Source organism: Erythranthe guttata, chromosome 5 (genome assembly GCF_056151865.1).
Source record: "Erythranthe guttata isolate IM_541 chromosome 5, IM_541, whole genome shotgun sequence".
Classification (NCBI taxonomy): Eukaryota; Viridiplantae; Streptophyta; class Magnoliopsida; order Lamiales; family Phrymaceae; genus Erythranthe; species Erythranthe guttata.
In genome coordinates, this window is record NC_142537.1 from 13,012,537 (window position 1) to 13,032,237 (window position 19,701).

Consider the following 19,701-nt stretch of genomic DNA (forward strand, 5'->3'; position numbering starts at 1 on the left):
AATATATATTTTTTTTAATACATCAAACTAGTGGATAATTGGTAGAGAATAGTTGAAGGGTAAATTTGAGAATAAAAAAGTAATGGGTCTCTCACTAATAAAGGAAAATGAGCTAGATCCATCCTTATTAAAATAATGTTAGAGGGGGTTCTCACTAATAGTCCCATTTTTTTAATACTAATGTTTTAAGGGTGAGTATAAAAGGATGTTTTTTTTATATATATTATAAGAGAATTAACATAAGAAAATTTATTTACTATATGGTTTTTTTCTTCTTACTCAATAGATATGTGCTGAAACTAAAAAAATAAAAAATAAATATTGAGTATCGATATTTTTTTTTTATCAAATTTGTCTGATATTTGATAAAAATTTTATTTAGTTCTATAACAATTTATTATAGTGGTCATTACAAATAACCGTCTTGTGGTTTTGAAATTTTGCACATGACCCCTTATGGTATGAAATTAGCACATAACCCCCGTGAATAGAAAACTGAAAAAGACTAAATTACCCCTATCAAGTGAAAAGTTCTTGTTTTAATTTAAAAATAATTATTCTATAAAATGAAAAGTTTAATGTATTTTTTTGTAAAATGAGAAATATAATATATTATTGTGTTTTTTCTATTTTACCCCACGTATTTTTTTTTTAAATTTAATTTTCATTTCAACTTTAGAGAAATGTTTTTTTAGATTTTTCCAGAAGAATAAAAAAATAAAGACTTTGTTTCTTAAAAAAATTAAAGTTCGATTACAACTATAATATAATATATTATTTAGAAAATATAATAACCATAATTAATGATAATGTTAAACATTTTCAAATTGATTTTTAAAATCGAATAAATTGTCAATCGTACAATAACTAGTATTTTATACCTTTTGTGCTGTACAATTAATAGAACACAATAATGTATTATATTTCTTATTTTACAAAAAAGTACATTAATCTTTTTCATTTTATAGAATAATTATTTTTAAATTAGAAAAAGAATTTTTGACTTGATAGGGGTAATTTAGTCCTTTCCAGTTTTCTATTCAAGGGGCTTATGTGCTAATTTTATACCATAAAGAGGTTATCTGCAAAATTTCAAAACCACAAAGGGGTTATGTGCCTAATTTCATACCATAAGGGGGTCATATGCAAAATGTCAAAACCACAAGGGGGTTATGTGCCTAAATTCATACCATAAGGGGGTCATGTGCAAAATGTCCAAACCACAAGGGGTTAAGTGCTATTTAGCCTAAAATTAACTATACTACAGTTTAACACAGTAATATTGATATATTAATCTCTAGCACAGTAATATTAACACAACAAAACTCATTATTAATAGAGTAATATTACTATGTTGATCGTTCAACAAATGTAAACATAGTAAAAAGCTAAAAGAATTAATATTACTGTGAGTGACAATAATATTACTATAACAACATTAATATTACCGTCAACTACAGTAATATATATTACAATAATAATCAGTAATATTATCACATTACTCCGTAAATAACTCAAACAAACAAAAAAACTCAAACAAAATAATAATATTGATGTGTTTGACGGCTATTAGCAATAATCTTTCTCCCCAAGAAACTAAACCTATTGTCAGGTCACCACAAGAGATCACAACAAATATGCAAGGGAATATATAGGCAGACACGTGTCCTGACTTCTTGTTTTCTAGCATAACAAACTTTATCATTTTATCTCTATTTATATGTACAATGTACATAGTGAAATTAACATAAATAAAAATGGATACGCAATTCTCTTCTTTGTTTGGTTTTCATATCCATATCTATCTTCTACACCTTTGAGTATGATTACAGATTCAACATGGTAATTAGAGCTACATAAGACTCACGTCTTCCTTAGTTTTTTTTTTTCTCTTTTATTTGCTTTAATGGCAGATCCCTCTCCGTCTACTCCTATGGTCAATCCTCCCTCTTCTTCCTCATCCATATCCGTTTACCTTTTCTCTTGTATCTCTGCCCCCACCTTCTAGCATTCTCACCATTAAATTAACCCATGAAAACTTCCTTTTATGGAGAGCTCAGCTCATTCCAAATCTTCGTAGTCAGAACTTATTTAGTCATGTTGATGGGTCATGTTCTTCACCCCAAGTGCTCGATGGAATGCCTGAATCAAATCTTGTTTTTCTTGCTTGGCAACAGAAGCAATATTACTATAACAACAGTAATATTACCGTCAATCACAGTAATATTATTGTGTTTACGGTAATATTACAATAATAGACAGTAATATTTTTACGTTACTCCGTGAATAACTTAAACAAAACAAAAAACCCAAAAAAAGAATAATGTTGATGTGGTTGACAGTAATATTATTGTGTTTACATTTATTTTACTGCCAACGACAGTAATATAATTACGTTGGCTTGTCAACAAATCAAACAAAATTAAAAAAAAAAATAACAAAAAAATAATAATAATCTTACGTTAATTTACTGTCAACGGCAGAATAATTACATAAATGTATTGTCAACGGCAGTACAATTACGTTAATGTACTGTCATTTACAGTATAATTACGTTAATTTACTGTCAGTGATAGCACAATTACGGTCAACGTTTAATGGCGGATGTAAAAAAAAATCAAAATGTCAACGCCGGAATCCGGCGACGGAAAAAACAGACCAGAATAAAAAAAAAAATCGAAAAGTCCACGCTGGAATCCGGCGGCAAAATGTTTTTTTTTTAAAATCTGTTTATATATATACCGAAATTTCAAACAATTTATTGAAACTCAATTCAAATCCAATTTCATGATTTACACCCCAATTTAACTCAATTTCACCAATTAACCAATTTTAACCTAAACTTCAAATTCGATCCCAATTTTGACCCGCCACCACCACAGACCCCTGGTCAGCAGCCGTTATTTAACTGTTAATTGGCTTTTTTTTCTTAAAAAAACATTTCAATTAATATTACTGTCTTGGCTGCTAAATTACTGTCTCCAGCAGTTATTTAACTGTCAGAGACAGTAATTTAACTGTTAATTGACTTCTTTTTTTTTTGAAAATTTGTTTTTTCTTAAAAAAATTGTTTTAATTAATATTATTGTCTTGGCTGCTAAATTGTTGTCTCCAACAGTGATTTAACTGTCTGAGACAGTAATATTACTGTATTAATTAAATTTATCGTCTTGGCCTGCATTTTTGTTGTCTTCGAATGTAATATTACTGTCTCATGCAATAATATTACAGTTATGGGACATTAATATTAGTAATATTACTGTTCGGAAAAATAATATTCATAATATTACTGTTCCAGACAGTAATATTACTCTCTGAGACAATAATTTAGCAGTCAAGACAGTAATATTAATTAAAATAATTGTTTCTAAAGACAAACAAAATTAAAAAAAAAAAAAAAAACGCCGGAGACCGGCTAAAAACAATTTCATAAAAAAAAAGTCAACGCCGGAAAAAAAAATTCCGAAAAAAAATTATCTTCTGAAAAAAAAAATTCTAAAACTTATTATAATTGGGGTTAATGTGATATATTTATCTAAATTCGGGGTCAATGTGTAATATTATGGAAGTTAGAGTATAATAGATGGAATTGATAAAAAATATGTTATGGGAGGTATTTTAGACTAAAGACATGGGAATGGATTTATTTGAAAGACTGTTTTTTTTTTTTTTTTTTTTTTTTTTGTGGACCAATGTGCATTTAAGTCCTTTGTCATGGGCCTATTTGCCATTCGGCCATATATATATATATATATATATATATATATATATATATATATATATATATATATATATATATATATATATATATATATATTTATATTGTTTTTTTCATGGTAGGAAACAACTCTTAAACTCGATCCCTTTTCTTAGTTAGCAATTAGCAAGGAAAAAAAAAATATATATACACAACATGAAGAACATCCAAAATTGTCCCATAAACTAATAACAATCCAAGTCGTCCAACTACGATAAAGCCTGGCTGCAGACGAAAAATCGGCGAGCACAGTGTATAACCTAGTTGGTAAGAAACTACCGCATCAATGGTTGCATATTCAATTTGATCACGATCAAGCTCCACAGCATCCCACTTACTGAGCGTCACGTTCAATGGCTTCTCCATCTTCTTTCCAAGAACTGCAGACGCCATCTTCTTCAATCCCATGTATATGTACCCTCCGTTTCCATTCGGACTGTTGATTGTCGCCAGTCTTGCAAGATCGTTTAGATCCGCGATTTTTCTCACGCGTAATGTGTGATGATCGTATAATTTGTCCACGTCATCTTTGATACTGACCCCACAAAACGTGTGGCGAGGATCGGCTAAGAAGGGGTGGAGCCAAACCGGAATAAAGTCTGCGTGAAGAAGTTGAAAGATGAGGCACCGGTTGCCGATGCTGAGTTGGAGTATGGCGATAGGGTGGTTTTTTTCCTTTTCTTTTTTATTTTGTTTAATGGTTTTATTTATTTCGATTTAAAAGAAAATTTTGTAATTATTTTTTTTTCTTTTTTATTTTTTGTTTTTTATTTTATATTATTTTTTTCTTATTTATATTTTTCATGTTTTTATTTTAATTTTAAAAAATGGTTTTATTTTTATTTTTGTTTTTTCATGGTTTTTCTTTTTTTCTTAATTTCGATTTGTTTTTTAAAAAATGGTGTTTTTTTTTTATTTTCTTTCCATTTTTTTAAATAAAAACCACTATATATAAACATGACAACCACTCTGTATAAACAACTATATAAACATGAAAACCACTCTGTATAACCACTATGAAACTTGAAAACCACTCTGTATAATGTCAACATAAAAATCACTTCGTATGAAAAGGATATCATAATTGCAGATGTCGGCAGGTGGATCGAACAATCCATCACCTCTCCTGCGGATTGAGTCCTGCAAGGCGCAAATCAGTTATAAAATTCCCATTAGGTGTTTTACAATTAAGTGGTGTTTGTTACAACTAGAAACCTTAAAAATAGTTACCATTATTGCATTAATCAAAACCACATTATTCAAAAGCACATACATTTTTTTTATTCTGTAAATAACACCCAGAAACCACAAACACTCAAAAACCACACAATGTTTGCAAAATTGTATTACAAAAGCACGAAAATCACTATGCATTTTGTTGAGACGAATTTCCTACTCAATTATCTATATTTTGTTGAGACGAAAACTTAAATCCACTATTCTTAAATCCACTATTCGAAACGTAAATCCACTATTCGTAAATCCACTATTTGTAAATCCACTATTCGAAACATAAATCCACTATTATGTCCTAGAAAAAGTGCAACACTACCACCAACAAAGCCGACGAGCGTCATTTCGAGCGACATGGTGTGGTGTTTGCTCTTGGGCTTGAAATCCATTTCACTGCTGGATCCATAAACGCAATAACAACAGGTAGAAAAAAGAAAAAAAGAAAGAAAAAATAATTGTACAATCCCTACACCCACCAATACAAAATAATATGGGCATTGCCTTTACATAATACAAACAATGTATTTACAGAGGACAAAGTCAATTCCAATATTAAACAGCATACAGATGGACACCACATTTCGTGCCTTAATTCTATTATTATTTTCAATATTTTTATTTATTTTGAGTCATAAAATGATTATCACAGTAAACAAGTTTAAACTAAGCAATAACTTTTCAGAAAAAAAAAAAAAACAAAGACCAAAACAGAATGCAGTTGCCGAATAAAAAACAAGACGAAAACATGATATACGTCTAAACAACACAAATCAATTAGAAAATACAATCCTCAATTTCAACTGACAAAGGAAAACCTATTTTAGCCATTTGTATTAAAGAAAAAGAAATCGCTTATGGAGAATTTAGACTAATTGCGCAAAACAATTGAAAAAAATACTCTGTATTGGTGGATTGAGATGTTGGATCTCGATAATCCATAGAAAACTGATATTTCTAGGGCTGAATCCACGGTTGAGATCTCGACTTCGTGCGTCGAACAACAACAACCAGGGGGTGATTATTATACGCAATAAAATTAGGGTTGAATAAATGATTAAAGGGTATAATGGTGAAATCTAACCTTTTTAATTAATTATAGAAGTTTTGGATTTATCTTAAAATTGAGAATTTTTTTTGGACTTATTGTAACCACACATGTCTAATGGGGGGCTTTTGTCAAATAATCTCATTTAATATATAACATCTTATTGTTGTTATCAATTAATCGAATATATTCATAAGGATATATTTTATGAAATTAATACATAATTAATTGTAATCTTATGTGTTTTAATTTATTTTTATCTTTTCATGCATTATTATGCAATATATATTATTTTGTAACATTTTTTCTACCAATAATTTATTATATTTACTTTTCAATTTTATATGATTCAATAATTATTAAATTGTTATGTTATTTTTACCCAAAAAAAAAAACTAACATTATAAATATTGCATTGATTTTCAATTGATATTTTTTATAAACTACTTTTTAATTATTTTGTCCAATAAAAGTGGAGATATATTAAAATTATAATTATATTTTAAATTTTAATAAAAAAAATAATTGATAAGGGATCGGAGAAAGTATTACAAATGATAATTTAAGGGGTAAGTGTTACATATGCTATACTTCAGGGGTGCAAAGTGTATATGTTACATAGGTTATCAGGGTATTTAACCCAAATTTTAATTTTTCTATATCATACACAGTCCGCTCTTTATTTATTTCTTTTGGCCCGAAAAATATTTGTAAATTAAAATGAAAAAAATGTAAATACTTGTCTCATTATGAAAAATGTAAATATATATTTTCTTGGTGTGTAGTATGTATATATACAGTTCTAACAATATAGTTTCCACTTGATAGAGACAAGTTTGGCACCAATGGGCCAAGCTCCTATGATGACTAGGCCCAAGTCTTGTTGGATTACGAGAGATCAAGTCGGACCAAAAGCTCGCCACATGGGACTAAAAGATTTGAGGAGGTGGGCCTCTTAACGGGGCTTAGAGCTCGCCGGTTATGTCCAGAGCCACCGAAGAAAAGAAGGACAAAGCGGGGGCATCTGGCGAGCTGACCAAATCATATAAATAGATATCATTTTTCTATAAATTTCACACTTCAATCCGAAAAGTCTCTATCTTCTTCATCTTCTGGCCTACCTTTTCCCGCAGATTTTTTTGAGAGTTTCTAAATAAAGTACAATTCGTCGTACTTGAGATTTGGAGTGTTCATATTCTAAGCTTTGCCGTTATATCTTGGAAGACGATTTCCGTTCAAACCGTAAGCACTGTGGCGGAGGAATTTTGTTTTAAGGAAAGAGAAAATTTGCCTCGGCAAATCCACTCAAACGACAAATTTCTGCAATAAATATCTCCAATTGTGTAAAGTGAAGAACACGTGTTTTTGAAAGTTACAAGTTACACTACAATCTACATATGTACATGTGTACAGACATTTCATTTATCTAAGAAATGAGAAAATACATTAGAAATGAGAAAATACATTAGGACGGCTTTTTTCTATTAAACATGCAAATTAGCACCACAATTACCCCATAACAAAAGAGGGAATTTCGAAAGGAAAAAACAAAAAGAAAAGTATTTTTAGTTACATGATTATAGATCAACAATTCATTTAGTTTGCTTAATTTGTAGATTTCTCCATCATTAACTCTTCCCTCCATCTTAGATCCTGCCATCATCAAAATTTCAGAATTGAACAAATAATTTTCTTTCTTTATCTTTAGTCATGTGATATTTTTTACTTCTAGTTCTTTACTTCTTTATAACTAATCAAATATATATTTATTATAACGTTTATTAATCTATATATATATATATATATATATATATATATATATATATATATATATATATATATATATATATATATATATATATATATATATATATATATTGTTTTTTAATTAGGAAACAACTCTTAATCTGGTATGTCGAATTAATTTCTCATGTGCCTGCAAGCCTTAAAATAAACTGAATTTTTAAACCAAGTACAATACCAAAACATTGATAAAAAAAATGTAAAGAACAACATAAATCCCTTTTCTTATTTAGCAATTAGCAACGAAAGAGAAAAAATATATAATATACACATGAAGAACATCCAAAATTGTCCCCTAAACTAATAACAATCCAGGTCGTCCAACTACGATAAAGCCTGGATGCGGACGATAAATCGGCGAACACAGTGTATAACCAAGTTGGTAAGAAACTACCGCATCAATGGCTGCATATTCAATTTGATCCCGATCGAGCTCCACATCGTCCCACTTACTGAGCGTCACGTTCAATGGCTTCTCCATCTTCTTTCCAAGAACCGCATACGCCATCTTCTTCAATCCCATGTATTTGTACCCTCCGTTTCCACTTTGGCTGTTGATCGTCGCCAGTCTTGCAAGATCGTTCAGGTCCGCGATTTTTCTCACGCGTAATTTGTGATGATCGTATAATTTGTCCACGTCATCTTTGATACCGACCCCACAAAACGTGTGGCGAGGATCGGCTAAGAAGGCGTGGAGCGAAACCGGAATAAAGTCTGCGTGAAGAAGTTGAAAGATGAGGCACCGGTTGCCGATGCTGAGTTGGAGTATAGCGATAGGGTGGTTTTCGCCTGGGTTTAGATTTGGCAGCCACTCGGTATCAAGACCTATTAAAAGATTCTTCGAGAAATCGATGTGAATACTGCATATCGAAAGAATCCATTCATGTACTAGTCGGGCCTCTTTTGTTACTGTTACGTGGATGCATTCGTCGTAAAAAGGGACCGAGAAAAGATTTGGGCGAGCTTGAGTTGTAGACATGGCCATCGAAGATAAAATAATAGAGAGATTGATGAAGTTTGGTGAGGAATATTCAGATCGAAGTATGAAAATTGATGTTTTGAAGAGAAGAGATGTGGGTAGCATCTATATATATATAAGGACGGGAAATTATTCAAAAGGAAACCTAGTTCTAATCTATTAATTAAGTAAAAAGAAGTTCAGTTCAAGTATAATTTGGAATTAAAAACCTTAAAAAAAAGGGAAAATATCACATGCTAAAGCTTATTACCAAATAACAACAGAAGTAATATTTGACACGTTAACAATGAATTTGTGTACAAATAAAATATCTAAATAATTCTTTTAATTAATGTTTTAACATTAACTACAAAAGGACGTTTATATATATATATATATATATATATATATATATATATATATATATATATATATATATATATATATATATATATATTATAAATGAATTAACATAAATTTACTATATGGTTCTTTCTTCTTATTCTCAATAGATATGTGCTAAAACTAAAAAAATAAAAAAAATTGAGTATTGATATATATTTTTTTTAATTTATCAAATTTGTTTAATCAAAATTTTACTTATTTCTATGACAATTTATTATATAATCTACTCATAATAATTAAGACATTTTTGTAAAAAATGTATAACTTATATGGTATAACTCTATTTCATGGAATGCAATCTACTACACTATCTGAATCTTATGCAAAATAACTGACTTAAGAACAAACACCTTAGCAGAGAAGTAACACAAAAGATATTCAAATAACCTGCAAGTTTATCACTAACGGCGTTCAATTAGTGATGCACATTACTCAAAGAACAATACAACTTATAAATGTTGCAAAAGAGATGAGACATATGCGCCACTACCTTGACAGAACGATGTGTTGAACATGAAAGGAAGAATACCACGTATCACTAATACTAATATTAATATACTAATATCAATAATAATACTAACACTAATAACAATACTAATACTAATATTAATCATAATTTTAATCCAAGTCCTAATACTAATTATAATCCTAATACTATTACTAACTACTAATCATAATCCTACTAATACTAACTAGTAATTAGACCTGTGCGGGATAAAAATTGATGCTTAATAAAGTTCAACTTAATTAGGAATTTACATGTCTTCCAAAAAATGTTAATTGAAGCAGCATATTTGGATATATTGATGATTTTATTAGTACAAACATATGCTTACTATTAAGAACGGTGTTAACTGAGTAAACAATAAATGAAAAACAAGGGTAAATTAAAACCACCCCTGAGGTATTCAATTTACGAAGAAATCCCTATTGTTTGGATAATTACATCTACCCCTCAACTATGATTTTTTTCTTACATCTCTACCCTTATGGTGTTCAATTCAACATAATTATCTAGATTTTGTGGAATGTGCTCTAGTTTGTACTCGTTTTGTGTAAAAATACAATTTCTGATGCCCCACAATCTGATATATACAAGTCAATAAACACATATTACGATCATCTTGCTTCAAAATGTGGAGTTTGAATGGGATAAAACGGATACAAAAGTGATAATATTCCATATAATCTCGAAGATTCCACTAAATTTGAAACCGCAAGGGTGGGTGTGTTAGAAGATTTATAGTTAAGGGAGGTTTTTGTAATTACCCAAACAGGAGGAGAGGTTTTGTAATTTAACTATAGCCCAGGGGGTGATTGTAATTTACTCATGAAAACAAACTAAAATTTTCATATTGTATACCGTAAAAACTAAAACCCAAAATTTAACAACAAAAAGAATAAAAAATAGTAACCCATACATGTACAAACTCATCGAGGAATTAAAACTAACCCAAGGTCGCATCTAGAACTTACAAAGCCAACTCAATTTCCAGCAAATATACCAAAAAAAAATTGATATTAAATAATAGGATAATTAATATTATAAGGGGTCATTAGCAATAAGCCCCTCATATATAAATGGTGATATGTCCACCCGTAAATCTTTCTTTGTGATAACCCCTAGAAATTGTATTCCCAATAATACCCTTCTGTCAATTAGTATAATTTGTCTCAATTATTCTTTTTTTTTTCTCTTTCCATAACAACAATTTAATTCCCTAAAAATCTGCTTCCAAATTCCTAAAAATATGCTACCAAATCAAAAATAAATAAAGAAATTAAATATTTTATTTTTTATTTTTTATTATTTCGGATTTATTCGCTTTTTTTATTTCTTATTTTTATTATTTCGCTAGTAAAAAAAATTGAACCTAACGTGTAGCAGTAACATGAAATAACGTGTAGGGTTACTGGTGTATTCTCCCTCTCTTACGTATATAACAAAATATTTTTTTTTCTCAACTTATTTACTTTGCCGAATATGACTATGGGTGAATATGACTATATCGCTGTAGTCATATTTTTTCTTTTATATTGCAGTTTTTTATATTTTCAATTTATAAATTCCGATTATATAATGTAGTAGAGTCATGTTTACAAAAATTATATATAAAAAACGAAGATTGCCTATTGTTTATAACGAAAAACATCCACACAAAAAAATCACAATTTGAATGTTATTGCAAGTCAACTTGAAACGAAAATATGGAACATATTTAAATATGACTACAGTCATATTCAAACAGTAGGCATATTCGAATATGATGATAGTCATAGTATTACTGCTAGTTCAGATCTGGAGAAAAAAAAATCGAATATGACTATAGTCATGTCGAATATGACTATAATCATGTTACTGCTCCTAGTTTAGATCTGAAGGAAAAAAAAATCGAAAAATACACAAATAGAGAGAGAAATATAACAAAAGAGAGGGAGAGGAGTTCACGACAACGGCGGTGGCGGCGGTGAACGAAAGCGAGAGTAAGAGAAGCTGCGACGCTGGTGGTGATGGATAGATCTGAAGAAAAAAAAAACAAATATCGAACTAGATAAAATAAAGTTTCATTCTTCTGTATAATACAACGAGAAACTTAGCTACCTCTTATTTGGTTGTACAATGGAGGCCCTTCCATTCTTTGTGAAAAAAGCTCGTATTGGTGATTCGGGTAACATACGAGAAATTAATAAATCACTAATCGAGTGAATCAACAATAGTCATATTCGAACCAGACTATAGTCACGTTTTACATTACTAGAACTCCAATAATGAACTAAAGTAGGCCATTGGTCTTTTTCCACAAGGTCAGGACAATTAGCCAATCGGCCGACATCCGTCTCATGCATAGAATAATAAGATTTTACCTCTGATTTCCAATTCTTCCACATTACGCCCAACTTCTTTAAGAACTGATGTTTAAAATTATCTTCAAGCGAGAAGTTTGCGTATAATCAAATATTAAAAGACAAATAAGGTGTTGATGACAAACCAAAGGGAGAATGTAAAATAATATACTGAGAGTAGAAAGATTACCTTGTTCTCCAACCAAGTTATTTCCTTGCTATATTTGTCAATTTTCCTCGAATCTGTAACCGTAAGAGGAAATCGACTGCCATTCTTTGCTACACAACCCATTTGCCTCGAGAGTTTTGCTGCATTCTCTCCTATGGCTTGATTAAGGTCATTAATCTGAACCTCAAAATTTTCATTACCCCATGACTTGAGCATTTTTGTTCTACCTCGACCCTTTTTTGTTGTTTTCTCACTCATTCCTAAATATTTGAAAGTTATAAAATATTGATTTTTTTGTGAAAAATATAGCATTATAACTAAAATAAGTAATATTTTACCGGGTGGCTGTTGGCCGAAAACCTACACGCAAGTGCACGTATCGTACAAGTAATATAGTGGACAATTAAGTCCGGATATCGAACCCACAGGGAATATTTAATTACTTAATCCTAGACGCTAAATTCTACCAATTATTATCAAGCCCACCCTACACAGTCGAAAGATGAATAATAAACTAAATTAACGAAGCAAATTAAAAAGACAAAGCAAGAAAGCAATTAAAAAACGAAGATTTAATCAAGATAAGCAAGCCTAGGATTTTATTCTTCCCCCTATGTGATTATTATTCCCCCAATTCCTTCAAGTATGCAAGTAATTAACTCGAATTATTAACCTGAGATGCTAAAATAATCGTAACCCGCTTCCGCGTGTATTACGATTCTAATACCCTAGATTCAATTACTATATTCCTATGCAATTAATTCTAGAACACAGCATTAAGCATAAATCTCAATAATGGCTACCTAAGAGATTAACTATATTCCTATGTTAATACCACAAAGGCTCTTCTACCACAGTTCTAATTATTAACCCGATCTTCCGATTCATGCGATTAACAATAACATAAAAGCACATAAGTTGATCAAGTTCATGCACTTAATAAAACAAGTAGAAGAAATAATCCGGAATTAAAACTTGCATAAAATCATAGAAAAGGGTTCATAAATCCCACATGGGGTTCCAAATAAAATCCTAGAAATAAGTAATTTAGCTACTCATGATTAAAGGAAAAACGCAAATAAAATAAATCATAGACGATAAATCTATGCTTGGAGTCTTCGAATTCTTCGTCTTCGTTATTGCTTTGTTGCTCTTGAAATTGCGTAAAAAAGATCTCCAATTGTGTGCTTGGTTTGGTCTTATATAGGGTGAAGAACTTGGGGAAGAAGGCAGTTTCCTTGTGCAATTAAAATCCCTTTACTGCGCTGTTTCGGGGTCTCGGACGGCCGTCCCATAATGTGAACTAAAACTCGGACGGCCGTCCGAGCATTAAATCCCCAGATTTTGGTTTTTTTCACTTTTGGCCCATATTTTCTCTAAAATTGCAGTTTTGACCCCATACTTTTCCAATTCTTCAATTGGTACCTAAAATACAATAAATCAACTTTTTAAGCACCAATTATCATTAAAACACACCAAAAGCTCAAATAAAAAGATACGATAAAGTGTAAAAATATACACTTAACAGTGGCGTCTCGTCACTGTCAGACACCATAAATCCAGCATCACCATTAAGTGTAATATGAGAACGAGATGATGATGGCGTTTCTTGCGAGCCCAAAATCCGAAAGCTTCGCACGGAACTTCTGCAGAGATTCAAGAATGTCACTACCTACACGAATCAAACTCACTAATGACACACCATATTCAAAAAAAAATTAAGTACTTTTAAACGTACCGAATCAATTAGAATATTGGAAGCCTTTAAATCGCGGTAAATTATGTTGGCATTTAAACTATGGAAGAACGTCAATCCTCTCGCAATATCAATCGCTATCTGCATTCTCGTACACCATGCCATCGGTTGTACTCCTCCTGTCCAGGCGAAAGCAAATCAATTCCTATTTCCACACCACTTTTCAATTTTTCGATATTTCGATCTTAGAAAAAAAAAACATACTCTTGAACAAGTAATTCTCCAAGCTTCATTTAGGCATGAATTCGTAAATAAGCATTCTGTTTTTAGATTCCGAATAATACCCGATCAGCTTAACCAAGTTCTCGTGTTGAAGCTGACCTAAGAATTTAACCTCAGTCTGCAAAATTCGACAAAGACAAAAAAATAAGCTAAATTCTCCATCTCCTTCTGAGATAGATTTGCATTGGCGCTTTCCACGATTCATAACATGTGTGAACGAAATAGATTTCTTAAGAACATTTTTTTACGAATTAGAATTCATAGCAGAAACAAAATAATCAAAATTCATGTTTTTAAAGCTTATAAAATTCATGTGCAGAAAATCTAAAACCCCAAAATTCTTGAATCATCTGATGAAGACCTTATTTAGAGAATTAATCATCAAATATGCAAAAATAATAGCACGAAACCAAACACTTGAGTTGTAAACTAAAAAGCGAAATTTTGTTGGTAATCTGGCCAAAATTTAAGGATAAAGCGATAATATATATGTATGAATGATGAAGTTTATAGACTAAATTTGCTAACTCTTTTAACTCTTCCATTAGATAGAGAAAAATCTTACTCGGAATGGGTTACTGCCTTATCTTTGATAACAATTAACAGCCTTATCCTTGACAATGGTTCTACATCAATGCTAGCTCACCTGTATGAAATTAAAAGAACCAAAGATTAGATTAAGTTCAACACATTTTGAAAAGAAGCAATAATCCCCTTTTTTCTATTGATTAAATTCTGACATTTAGTGCACGGACACTTGATTTCATCACCCAAACTCCCATTCCTATATGCAAACTTAAGAAAGGCGTTGACACCATTTATATACTCGGACTGGAGTCGGTTTCGAATTTTAATCCAGCTTTTATCCATGATATGCAAGTTGTAAAATAAAGTTCAATATATATGTTAATTGATTTTCCACTTGATTTTCACCATTTTTCATGATAAAGATATGATTGTGGGATTAAAATTGAATTGTCTATTGCTGAGATCTTTTGGCTGAATAAATAGCCGAGAGAGAGTTCACCCGTAATGGGAGTTTACATATTTGCTATATACACGTAACCTAAGATATGGAAATAAGATATCTTCCCTCACAAGATAAAGTAATTATATTATTTTATCTATATTAATACTCCCCCTCAAGTTGGAGAGTGAGGATTACGAACTCCTAACTTGCCCAATAAAACGTGAAACTGTTGATGGCCAAGAGCTTTGGTGAGGATATCAGCAGGTTGCTCGGACGACGGAAGGTATGACGTTGCAATGGTACCGGAGAGCAATTGTTTTCTAACATAGTGACAATCTACCTCAATGTGCTTGGTACGTTCATGAAAAACCGGGTTCGAGGCAATATGCAAAGCCGCTTGATTATCACAAAAAAGACGCATAGGTTGTGTATGGAATACACCAAGAGATGCCAAGAAGGATTTGAGCCAAGTAAGTTCGCAAGTGGTCATGGCCATGGCGCGATACTCGGCTTCGGCAGAGGATCGAGCAATGGTAGGTTGCTTCTTAGTTTTCCAAGAGATGGGAGACGTCCCAAGTTGCACGAAGTATGCTGTGAGAGAGCGGCGAGTCTTGGGGCATGCAGCCCAATCAGCGTCACAAAAAGCATATAATTGAAGAGTACTATCGGACCGAAGAAGAATTCCTTGCCCAGGAGAACCTTTCAAATATCTAAGGACCCGATACGCAGCATCGAGGTGCTCTTGTCGGGGCTCTTGCAAGAACTGGGTTAGTATATGAACTGCGTAACAAATATCATGGTACCACAGCTTAGGTTATAATACGCTTCCGCTACTCTACTTCTACAGCCGCCGCCGACCAATTGTCTCGGCGTCTTTATCCTTCAGCCATGGCCAAGGATGGTGAAGAAACTGTTGCAACTCCAAAGTTTTCTATCACCGATCCTTCTTCGCCTTATTATCTTCATCCGTCGTCTAGCCTAGGCTCCGTTTTAACTCATATTAAATTGAAAGGTGAAAACTATTCTTCTTGGGAACAGGCTATTCTTCTAGCACTGAGATCTCAAAATAAAATTGGCTTTGTTGATGGTTCCATCAAAAAACCAGATAAAACCGACCCAAAGTTCATGGCATGGGAAATAGTGAATTCTATGCTCTGCTCTTGGATAGCCAACACCCTTGATGACCCTATTAGGGCTACTGTTTCCCGTCTTTCGAATGTTAAAATCTTGTGGGATTGTTTGAAAACTAGGTATTCGGTCACGAATGGTCCTAAAATATATAAATTGTGGTCTGATCTCACCATGTCGAAACAATCGGGAGTTTCAGTTATGTCATATTATACTCAATTTCTGGGCATGTGGGAAGATCTTGATAACCTATCCCCTCTAGAAAATTGTTCTTGTGAAAACGGGTCACCTATCTTAACCTGGTTCGACAATCTCAAAGTCTACCAATTTCTCATGGGTTTAGATGAGTCGTATAATACTCTTCGCACACAGATTATCAATATGGAACCACTTCCAGATATTGATCGTGTGTACTCTATGGTAACTCAAGAAGAAAGCCACAGGTCCGCTATGCAGCCCCGCGAAACAACAGGACCACCCGTGGGATTTGCTGCCCAGGTTCAACCGCTCTCTCCCGTTGCTCAATCCGGCCGCCCATTCTGCACTTTTTGTCAACGCCAAGGCCATGTTATTGAGCGTTGTTGGACGCGGCTTGGTATATCTCCTCCAACTAATCGTGGCAGAGGACGTGGAAAGGGCCGTTCTCAGTCCTCACGTGGGCAGCAACCTAGCCACGCGTTTGCTGCAACATCTCAGCACTTTGGACCGTCGACCGGTGTCCCCGGTATCTCTTCGGATCAATTGCAGCGCCTCCTTGCTCTTATTGAGCCAAGTCCCGATGGCGATAAGTTGTCTGGTAAGCTTATATCCAATGTTTGTTGGCTAATTGATAGTGGGGCATCACACCATATGACGGGTAATATTTCTTTAATGCATGATGTTCATGATATTACTCCATCTCCCGTTGAGTTACCCGATGGAAAAATTACCACGGCTACAAAAGATGGGAATGTTATCTTGCAACCAGGCCTTATACTTCATCATGTGCTCTACGTTCCTAATTTGACGGTTAATTTGGTGTCGGTTAGCAAATTGATTCGTGATGCTAATTGTTTTGTGATATTTACGGACCGCCTATGTATTTTGCAGGGCCGCACAATGAGGAGTCCGATTGGATTGGGTGAGTCACGAGGAGGGGTGTACCACTACAGAGCAGTTGCAGCGGGAACGGCCTTAGTAGCTCGAGCAACAGATTCTTACGACTTGTGGCATCGTCGGTTGGGTCATCCCTCTTCCAAGCCTATGTCTTATTTAAAAATTAATGGCAGTAAACTTATTTTTCCAAATCATCAGTCTTTATGTGATATTTGTTGTCGTGCCAAACAAACACGGTCTAGTTTTCCTAATAGTAATAATTGTGCCACACATTTATTTGAATTGGTGCATTGTGATATTTGGGGTCCTTATCGAAAATCGACTCTTTCTGGTGCAAGCTATTTTCTTACTATTGTGGATGATTATAGTCGGGCGGTTTGGGTTTATCTTATGCATGAGAAACGCGAAGCAAGCTCTTATTTACGACAGTTTTGTGAATTTGCTAAAATTCAATTTACTACATTTGTGAAAATTATTCGGAGTGATAATGGTACGGAATTTACCTCCAATATTATGATGGATTTTTATGCTCGCAATGGTATTATTCACCAAACTAGCGTTGTTGACACTCCACAGCAAAACGGCCGAGTTGAGCGAAAACACCGGCATATTCTAAATGTCGCCCGTGCATTGTTATTTCAAGCATTTCTGCCCATTGAATTTTGGGGAGAGTGCGTCCTTACTGCTGCACACTTAATAAATCGAACCCCTACTCCTCTCTTACATGGCCTTACACCTTATGAAAAATTATTTTCTAGGCCATCATCTCTTAATCATATTCGGATATTTGGGTGTTTGTGTTATGCTCATAATAAAGATCGCTCTAGGGATAAATTTGCTCAACGGAGTCGGAAATGTGTGTTCTTAGGTTATCCTCATGGGAAGAAAGGATGGAAAGTCATGGATTTAGAAACACATACTATGTTTGTATCTCGAGATGTTAAATTTAATGAACATGTGTTTCCATATGCCTCAAATCCCAAACCTGCTGCTGCTATTGCACCTTCCCCTTTGATGCAAGCTTCAGATTGGAATTGGGACTACTCTGTGAATGAGATACCTCATCCCCCACACCTAGATTCCGGGGGAGCAGCTCCCGTTGAGGAATCATCGGATCAGCCCGTCGAAAGATGACTTGAGTTGATTCTTGATATCCTTGAATTGATTCTGGAAAACTGTTTTAACCTCGCTGATATCGAAAAATAACTGCAAAATTTGTAATCAAAATGTTAGAAAGTGGACAATCTAACTATTAGAAAAAAACAATATAAAATGATTCAATTGTGATTTATTTGGTCATATATATAATTATGCTTTAATATCTACCTCTAAATATCTAATGGTTCTACAGCAGTACCATATGAATAAATTAAATATAATCATATGCTGGCAGATTGTACAATTAAATATCAGCATTAGAATTAAAAACTTATTTAGAGATTTATATATAATCTGACTTATTAGTATAAATTCACAAGCATTTTCACTACAGTTTTTTTGATTTTTCTGAACCATATGAATTCCATAGCTAATTTGTAGAAAATCCACTATATCAAAACCCAATCAAGCCAAAAAATAACACCAAGCGTAATTGGAAGAGATGTATATGTAATTTTGTCATACCTAATTCCAATTTATGCCTCGAATTCGTAATGGTACCATGGAAGCGTCGGAAGCGGTTGTGCGACCATGGAAGCGGATGTGCGACGGTGGAAGTGGATGTGCGTCGGCGGAAGCGATTGTGCGTCGGTGGAAGCGATTGCGCGTCGGCGGCAGCACTCTCGGCACGGTGGTAAAGGTCGCGGTGCAGTCGCAGCAATCGCAGGCAGTTGAAGCTGGACGGTGGAGGTGTTGTAGCACCGGCGATGGTACAGCTGAAAAAGCCCTAATTGCGTTGTTTAGAGCTGGAGAGTAAATTTTATTTTTTTTATATTTTATAATATAAGATTGTGTTTTTAATTTAAATCGTTTAATTAGCCGTTTTATAAAACATTAAACGGGTAATCTTAAGTAGCAATTTTATTTTATCAAAAATAAAAAGTAGCAATTTTATAAAATTTTATGTGACGCTTATAATTCGTCGAGATTGGATTAAAAAGTGTCAAGATAACCAATATATTTGACGGTTTCGATGCGTCAAGAATCTTATAAAACCGTCAAAAATACATTTTTATACGACGGTTATGAAACCGTCTGGTAAAAATTGCGTCGTAAAAGCTCCAAAATATTGTAGTGTTGGGTCAAGATACAGCATATTCCCAGGCTGGACATTGGTTGATGGTGCTGTTTCAAAATGTAAGTTTATAGAGTTGAGTG

General features: G+C 32.9%; 2 protein-coding genes and 2 long non-coding RNA genes across 4 annotated transcripts; all 4 read right to left on the minus strand.

Annotated features, from left to right (window-relative positions):
* Positions 1 to 1,596: 1,596 nt before the first annotated feature.
* Positions 1,597 to 5,379, minus strand: LOC105958418 (3'-5' exonuclease). The gene is made up of 3 exons (XM_088817982.1): positions 5,310 to 5,379; positions 4,037 to 4,356; positions 1,597 to 1,602 (listed from the first exon to the last, which is right to left on the minus strand). The coding sequence occupies exons 1-3, from the start codon at positions 5,377 to 5,379 to the stop codon at positions 1,597 to 1,599; spliced, it is 396 nt and encodes a 131-aa protein (XP_088674108.1).
* Positions 5,380 to 8,059: 2,680 nt separating this feature from the next.
* LOC105951984 (3'-5' exonuclease) lies at positions 8,060 to 8,882 on the minus strand. Its single transcript, XM_012975481.2, has one exon. The coding sequence runs from the start codon at positions 8,821 to 8,823 to the stop codon at positions 8,134 to 8,136; it is 690 nt and encodes a 229-aa protein (XP_012830935.2). The 5' UTR covers positions 8,824 to 8,882; the 3' UTR covers positions 8,060 to 8,133.
* Positions 8,883 to 11,362: 2,480 nt separating this feature from the next.
* On the minus strand, positions 11,363 to 12,141 carry LOC148770669 (uncharacterized). The gene is made up of 2 exons (XR_016031268.1): positions 11,804 to 12,141; positions 11,363 to 11,722 (listed from the first exon to the last, which is right to left on the minus strand). It is a non-coding gene; the product is annotated as an uncharacterized LOC148770669 (long non-coding RNA).
* Positions 12,142 to 13,791: 1,650 nt separating this feature from the next.
* On the minus strand, positions 13,792 to 19,331 carry LOC105967353 (uncharacterized). Its single transcript, XR_016031269.1, has 3 exons — positions 19,009 to 19,331; positions 14,758 to 14,838; positions 13,792 to 14,310 (listed from the first exon to the last, which is right to left on the minus strand). It is a non-coding gene; the product is annotated as an uncharacterized LOC105967353 (long non-coding RNA).
* Between the last annotated feature and the right edge of the window lie 370 nt (positions 19,332 to 19,701).